Source organism: Panthera uncia (genome assembly GCF_023721935.1).
Source record: "Panthera uncia isolate 11264 chromosome A3 unlocalized genomic scaffold, Puncia_PCG_1.0 HiC_scaffold_11, whole genome shotgun sequence".
In the NCBI taxonomy this organism is placed as follows: domain Eukaryota; kingdom Metazoa; phylum Chordata; class Mammalia; order Carnivora; family Felidae; genus Panthera; species Panthera uncia.
In genome coordinates, this window is record NW_026057578.1 from 61,649,003 (window position 1) to 61,657,721 (window position 8,719).

At 37.2% G+C, this 8,719-nt stretch overlaps 1 protein-coding gene across 2 annotated transcripts in view; it reads right to left on the reverse strand.

Annotated features, from left to right (window-relative positions):
* Positions 1-8,719, reverse strand: part of THADA (THADA armadillo repeat containing) — a 333,497-nt gene that overhangs the window by 186,597 nt on the left and 138,181 nt on the right. For both annotated transcript variants that reach the window (XM_049650200.1, XM_049650201.1), the window contains 2 exons: positions 3,212-3,301; positions 1,551-1,682 (listed from right to left, as the gene is read on the reverse strand). In XM_049650200.1, coding sequence (XP_049506157.1) covers positions 1,551-1,682; positions 3,212-3,301 — 222 coding nt within the window. The remainder of the gene's footprint in view (positions 1-1,550; positions 1,683-3,211; positions 3,302-8,719) is intronic.

Consider the following 8,719-nt stretch of genomic DNA (forward strand, 5'->3'; position numbering starts at 1 on the left):
AAATAAACTTAACAGAAATAAAAATAAATTAAAAACGATACACTGAGGACACTGGTTTTATGGCAATATTTAAATAATCTATATTAATGTAATCTTTGTTATATAATAAGTGCTTGGAATATAATAAGATGAGCATTCTGATTATACTAATAAATATACTGAAATATACTGATTATACTAACAAATAGCAGGAAGGATACTTTCAAAGTAGTAATTTCTGGTTTCTAGGATGCAACACATAACACTGGTTAGTGATGAGCTTCCATAAATTGAATGTCCTCAACACAGGATGACAAAGTTCTAAGGCACGTCTTTGTTTCTAATGGACGCTGTGATTCTGACCATGTGCCTTTCTCCCCCGCCCCATCAACCTGCTGAAACATTTTTCAGTTCTTTCCAGTTATGTGTGAAAGTACAATTTTTAAATGCTCCTGAAAGTAAAAAATTTACGACCCAAATTCCTAAAATGAATCACCAAAATGCTGGATCCAAGAGACTGGTAACTTTGTGTATCAGGAAACAAAAACCAATCTGAGTGAGTCATCTCTGTGATCAGAGATAACAACACAGCCACAGCCAGAGCTTGGCGCAAACAAATGGCTACAGCAATCGTATGCCAGCATCTCGTGTTTAATGGTTTCTCACATTAGAATGCATCAGTCAGCTCTGTGAAACCAGGAAGTGGAACCCAGGATGCCACATAAATAACAAACACATTCTCCTGAGTTTGGTGTATCTTACCATTCAGCTCTAAGTCTATTTCCATTTTGGTAGATAAATAAAAATGAAAGTGTTATTTTATCAAGAGGCAAACAGAAAGGTAAAAGCTAAGTAATATGACTGTGTTTCTGAAATGTTTCATAAGAAAATTTCAATACTTTTTTGGAAGCCTATTTCTTGATGCCTTTGATCGAAAATGAAAAAGGTGATAAGAAGTTGGCAATGCCTCAAAAACTCTAACAGAGAAAGGGGTAATAGGCTCTAGAAGTAGGAAAGCCTGCTGTCATCTGATTCCATGTATAATCCACATGCATGGCTCTTTCTCAGGTGCCCCAAGCTTGAAAGAGAAGTTGAGCAGGAAATGAATTTGTGCCACGCAGCACTGCCCTCTAGATGCTACCCCTCGCACCCACTAGCAAACTCCTCTGGAGTGAAGAGACAAATGTTCTCTTCAACACCTGAACAGGGGATATAACACCGGGACCGAGCCTGCCCCATGCTGGCCAGGCTCAACACAGGGCTTACTGCAAATACCCAGGCTATGGTTTTCAAAAGCGGGTATCTCCGATCACATCCGTTAGCAAGCAGAGTGCCAAGGAAACATTACTTAAACAGTGGATATGGGCTTCTGCACCCAAGACAGAGGTACCTTCCTCTGAAACGTTGGAGACCACCTGGGGGCAATGGCAATAACCCTCAGGCCCCTGCTTTGACAAGACCCCCCCTACCAAAGTAAAAAAAAAAATCTATAGTTTCTGAAATAAGAACAAGTTATAATACCCCATAAGGCCCCCATACCCACCCCATTATTTCCAGGAAACACATGCTACCTCATAATGAAGGGAATGAAAGGTGCCATGCTGAGAGTGGAATAGGTGCCGTCCATCGGGGAAGGGTAGAGTCTCCCCAACACCAGCAGTAAGAGAAACATGCTTGGATGACGGTTTAGTTCTCCTGCATCACTGAAAAAAATTATTGTACATAAAATATTTAAAATTTAAGAGGTGCAGTACTTTCTTCAAACATTTTTCTCATTAAATAATTCTGAACATCAAGTGAGACTCTCTATGATCAGAAGATAGCTTTCGTTCTTTTCCCTCCGTTTACCTCATGTTTTCCTAATGTGCAAATAAGGAAGAGCTACCGGCAAAGCCATGGTTTGGGCTTTTGCACACGACTCTTCTCAAAGCTAACTGTTAATTTGCGTCTGTGTTTTGATTTGAGCTGTTCATACAGTAGAGAGGTGGCTGTTCCAGAATATGCAATGTGAAACGTTCAACAGCCAAATGTACTTATGAAAGCTTGAACAGTCACTTACTAGGGCCAGAAAAGCCTGTCTGTACAAATTACTCATGTGAGGAAATGTATCATAAACAGAAGTAAAATTCATTGATGTTACTTTGCTTTCCCATTACGGATAATTAGTATGAATTCATATCAAGTGCCAACACTGCTAGAAGAATAAAAAAGCCCATGTTCTAAGATGTCCATTCTAACAATTCCACCATCAGTACAGAATGTGATTGAAAGCACAATGGTAAACTTTGCTATCTGCCCTGATCGGACTGGAAGCCCTCTGAATGGCTTTATTTTATGTTTCCAGGGTCACTGGCCACCTTTGCTCAGGTGGGCTGGTACCATTTCTGATCACAGGCGACCAGATTAGTCAGCTATTTGCTTAAGGTCACAATGGTCAACTGTAGCAGGCCAGTAAGAAAAAAATGGCAGGTGTTTGTGACAGCAAACTCAGTACGTAAACACACAGATTTTTATTTTTTTTAACTTTTTTTTTAATTTTTAAGTTTATTTATTTATCTTGAGAGAGAGAGAAAGAGAGAGAGAAAGGGAGAGCACGAGCAGGGGAGGGGCAGAGAAAGAGGGAGACAGAATCTGAAGCAGGCTCCAGGCTCTGAGCTGTTAGCACAGAGCCCGATGTGGGGCTTGAACCCACCAACCGTGAGATCATGACCCAAGCCAAAGTCGGACACTTAACTAACTGAGCCACCCAGGCACCCCACCCCCCTTTTTGATAGTACCATCCTGCCCCGTGTGAAGGGGGATCTCACTGAGGTTTTGGTTTGCATTTCCCAGATAACCAGTGATGTTGAGCATCTTCCCATGTGTTTATTGGCCATTTGTAAACACATAGATTTTTAAATATCATGGGAAGAAAATGATTTCTAGAAGAAATCACCATGTGCTTCTAAGAAGCTGGTTCCTGAAAAAACAGTATTACATTTGATAAGACAATATAAAACAGGATTTTAAAAATATAAAATATAGTATAAAAACAGGATTTTATACAACTTTTCAGGTACAGGAGTACTGTAGAGAATCTGGCAACATGATGTAATAAAGAAGTAGTTTTAAAAAATCCATCTGTGTTACAAGGAAGGAGGGGATTAAAAACTGTTGCCTGGAGGGAAAAAAATCTTGATGAATGAAGTAATTCACTTCCTTGATCTTACTGTGTCCCACCCTATTCTCTTACCTGTCCACAGTATTAGCTACAGCTTCCAACTGCTGGAGAAGAAAAGGATAGAGTTCTGGGAAACGAGAAAAAAATTCGCTTCCTGTCATTCTGTAGAGGGAAGAAAAAAAAAAATTACTATCATTTATTTCCTCTGATTTAATGATAAAGCTTTTTTATTCTATTTAAAGAAAGATAACCAAGATCATTCACGTGAATATTTAATGAAACAAAAGTTAAGAACAAAACCTTACCTTAAGAATTTAACAATCAAACAAAACATTTAATTTTGATTTTGGAAGTGCTCTTAACACATGGACTTTTCTCTCAAAATTTAAGATTATGTATATTCACAAATATTTGATATTAAATTCTGTTGGGGAAGAAATAGGTAATTTGTGCAAATGCTGTTTCCACAACTGATGTGGACTATGAATAGAGTCAACACCTGGTTGACTGAGGTTGACTTGGCTTCCATAATAAGGACAGATCTAGAACAGGTTTCTCTAAGCTGGCACCGGTGACATTTTGGACCAGACAATTTTTTGTTGTGGGGTACTATCATGTGACGGTAGCATGTTTAGCAGCCTCCATGGCTTCTACCCACCAAATACCAGTAATACAATACCGCCTCACCCCCGCCCAGTTATGACAATCAGAAATGTCTCTGGACAATGTGAAATGTATCCTGAGGGGCAAAATGGTCCCCAGTTGAAAACCACTGGTCCGGAGTATGGGTATCAGAAGCACAGACTTGGCGTGTATGGTTCTGGATACCCAATGCCAGCTGACTCCTGTGAGGATTACCTTTCCATCTTTATACTCTTGAATTCTGACAAGATCATTCAATCGGGTTTCACAAATGCTTATACTCATGTAATCCACACTCCTATGAAGACTCATAAAATTTCCATCATCTCAGAAAGTTAGCTTGTGCCCTCTCCCAGTCAACTCTCAATACCCAAACAACCAATGATTTGATTTCTATTACAATTTGGTTTTGTCTATTCTAGAATTTCGTATAAATGTAGTAATACATAACCTAAGTTTTTTGCGTCTGAGGCCTTTTTCAGTCAGCATAAAGTTTATCCATGGTATTTGATGCAACAATAGTATGATTCTTTTTTTGTTGAGTAGTATTCCGTTGTATGAATATACAGGTTTGTTTACCAATTCTCCTCTCAACAGAAATGGGCTATTTCCATTTGTAGGCTATTATGAATAAAACTGCTAGGAACATTCCTATACAAGGTTTTTGTCAACATCTGTTTTCATTTCCCTTCAATAAATATCTGAAAATAAAATTTCAGCATATCTAACATTCTAGGAAACTGACAGTTTTCCAAAATAATTATAGCATTTTATATTCCCATCAACAATAAGCAAGAGATCTAATGGCTCTATATCCTTTCCAACTTTTGCTGTTGTCTTTCTTTTTTTTCACGTTAGCCATCCTAGCCGGTATATAGTGGAATATCCCTGAGACTTTGACTTACATTTCCTTGATGACTAATGATGATACTGAACACTCTTTATGTGCTTTGGCTATTGATATGGTCTTTTGTCAAGTATCCAAGATTTTTGTCTATTTTTAGATGCTTGTTTCTTTTGCCATACAAGTGCATTACATGTACTTTTTCTTAGTTTGTGGCTTGCCAAATTATTTTAATGAAGTCTTTTGATGAGTAGAAGTTTTCAGACCAATAACTGAATCAATTTTTTTCTTTTATGATTCATGCTTTCTATGGCTTAAGGAATCTTTGCCTATCCCAATATCACAAAGATACTCCATTTTCCTCTAAACGTTTTATACTATCTTGAGGTCCATGATCCATCTTAAATTAATTTTTGTGTATGGTGTGAGGTACAGGCAGATTCTCTTTTTCTCTTTTTCAGATTTATTTTTTTTTATAGTTGACATACAATGTTACACTAGTTTCAGGTGCAAAATTCTTTTTCTTCTACATTGGTGTATCATAATTTTAATAGGGAGATGCCGTAAGAAAAGATACAGGCCTTAAATAGGATAGATGCACCAAGTTCATGAACAAGAAGATTCAATATTTTTTTAAAAAAAAGATTCAATATTATAAGGAGGAAATTCTCACCAAATTCAATGTAATTCCAATAAAAATAATAATTGTGCATGTGTATGTGTATAACTGGACAAGCAGGTTTTAAAATGTATATAGATGCATCAAGGGCCAGTGGTTGCAAAGATAATCTTGAAGAGCAAGGAGGGAGGACTCACCTAACCAAGTAGTGAGAAATATTATAAAACTTTAGTGATCAGGACACTGTGGTGACGAGTAGGCCCAAAATCAGAATCGAGAGCAAGGGAGCAGACACACATATGAACGAGAACTTGACTTCTGAAAGGGCTGGTGCCACAGACGGTGGTACTGTAAGAGATCACTAGGGCTCTGACAACCAAGTATCCACACAGACAAGATTAAAACTGGATCCCAACCTCCCACTACATACAGAATTAAATCCTTGCGAATTCAAAACTTAAAAGGTAAAACTGCCAAACCCATTAAGAAAACTGTAGAGAACAGAATTTATTAAACAAGACCCAAAAGCATCAACTAGAAGGAAAAATTTATATATTCAACTGCATCAGTTAATAGTTTTTAAAATTTTTACACCAAAAAAAGAAAAAAAAGCACAAATAAAAACACAAAATAACACATGTACAAAAACACTTTTGACAGAGGAGTAGTATAAAACATTATGGAATAAAAGAGACTAAGAGACTTAGCTGACTTTTGAGGCCAAAAAAAGACTAAACACAACTTGTGGCCTTTGTTTGGATCCTGATTCTAGCAAACCAATTATAAAAAGACATTTCTCTTTTTTTTCTTTTAATTTTTTTTAATGTTTATTTACTTTTGAGAGACAGAGAGAGACAGAACGTGAGTTGGGGTAAGGGTAGAGAGAGAGGGAGACAGAATCTGAAGCAGACTCTACGCTTAGAGCTGGCAGCACAGAGCCTGATGCGTGGCTCGAACTCATGCACTGTGAGATCATGACCTGAGGTGAAGTCGGCTGCTTAACCAACTGAGCCACTCAGGCACCCCATAAAAAGACATTTCTACTGGGCTGATGGCTCGGAGCCTGGAGCCTGTTTCCGATTCTGTGTCTCCCTCTCTCTCTGCCCCTCCCCCGTTCATGCTCTGTCTCTCTCTGTCCCAAAAATAAATAAAAAATGTTGAAAAAAAAAAAAAAAAAAAAAAAGACATTTCTAAGACAATTAGCAAAAGTTGAAGATCAAGGAATTATTAACTTTGTCAGATGTGATAATAGTATGGTGGTATTTCTTTTTAAGCATCAGTCATGCATCCTGAAGTATTTACAGGAAAAAAAATGACACAATGTCTGTGACCTCCTTCTCAGGACAAGAAATGGACAAATTAAGATTGGCACAATGTTGGGGGCGCCTGGGTGGCTCAGTCGGTTGAGCGGCCGACTTCGGCTCAGGTCATGATCTCATGGTCCGTGAGTTCGAGCCCCACGTCGGGCTCTGTGCTGACCGCTCAGAGCCTGGAGGCTGTTTCAGATTCTGTGTCTCCCTGTCTCTGACCCTCCCCCGTTCATGCTCTGTCTCTCCCTGTCTCAAAAATAAATAAAACGTTAAAAAAAAATTAAAAAAAAAAAAAAAGATTGGCACAATGTTGATAAGCGTTGAAGTTAAGTGCTGGATGTGCAGGGGTTAGTTAAACTATTCTCTTCTTTTTAAATATTTTAAAAATTCCCATAATAAAAAGGTTTCAAAATGATGGAAGTAAACATTTTATTTGCCAAGCCACAAATGGAGAGAAAATGTGTAATGCATGTAACCGAGAGTTATATAGTTAGTATTAGACTATGTGAAGAACTCCAGTGAAACCAGTAAGTTAAAAGACAAACAACTCAATATAAAAATGGTAAAACCTGTTAAAACATAATTCAGAGAAAATAAACATTAGTGGCCAATAAATATAAGATGCTCCATCATACTGAGCAATTGGCAAAGATTGAAAAATCCAATATCAAGTATTGGAACTCTTAGACACTGTCGATGGAAACAAAAATTACTACAACAATTTTAAGAATAATCTGGAATTTTCTTGGAAGCCACGGATGTGTTTAGCCAGTGATTCACAAATGCTATTTCTAGGTAAATGGCCTAATAAACTCTTGGACATGGGCACCAGAAGGCTCGTACAGCATATGCATAGCAGCCATATGTCTATCAATAGCAGAGTGATTAACTGTACACTCACACAATGGGTTACTGTAGAGCAGTAAATCTCAATGAACTACAGATGTATCAACAGATGTATCTCAGGAACATAATGTTAAGTGAAAAGAGCAAGTTAAAGAAGAACACAAGCAATATAATCCTTCTATGCAGTTTACAAGAAAGCACTAAATAATACATTGCTTAGAGAAATAAATTTAAGTGATAAAAAAAAATGAAAAGCAAAGAAATAAGTAAAATAAAATTGGCAAAAGTAATCAATCACTTCTCCAAGGGGGAAAAGAAAGGAGATGGAATTAGGAAGGAATATATAAGGGGCTTCAAAAGAAATGCTCCATTACTTATACCCCTAAAAGTGTTTGTTGCATAGTTACTTACTCTTTATAGCTTATACACACTATATAAATTTTCTTTTGTACCTATTTCACATTCAGTAAAACCAATTTTTTTTATAAAGAAGAGAAAGTCTTTATTCCCTTCCAAATTATAGATCATTTATTGGACATCTGTGCAAAAATATGCTCACTTTTTTTAATTAGATATTTTTGTGGAAAAAAATAACAAACACAAATGTTAAAAAAAAAAAAAACCCACAGACACACTAGACCCCTCAGTGTCCCTCCTCACAGACAACTATGCAAAAGCATCTCTGCTTTCCTTCTAAAAAATTTGTTTATACAAGTACCTACTTTCAGTTTAGCCCTTTCTCCCCCAGCAAATACGCATACTATACATACAGTCATGCCCCTTGATTTTTTTTTTCATTTAAACTCTACCTGAGAAATCATTCAATATCAGGCACACTTTCCATTCAATGGCTGCATTGTATGTTGACTGTAATTGATTTCAAACCTGAATGATAGGCTTTTTGGTTGTGAAGTTACTTTTACAAACAATGACATGTAAACTTCCTTGTTAATAAATTGCAAACCTGGGGTTTGCAGGGTCAGTGTTTTACACAGGGAGACCACAAAAACATTCCGCTACAGGCCACTGTTACATTCTATAGTACCTCTAAACAAAACTGGTCAGGAAACTCCTCAGTTTCCATTTTTAGTGGTCACTTAAAACTTTATATGAATTAAATATTGAGATCCCTGCATACACTAGCCCATACAGAATCTCTCCATCTACACCACAAGGCCTGGTGGATATGTCTTCTTGAGGAATCAATATCTCCAGGGGAGTAAGCCACTCCTTAATGGTCTGATATCTCTTGGTTGTGTCAGAAAGAGAAGTATTCTCATGTAAGCAGACCATATGATTGCATCACAATGATCTAGAAA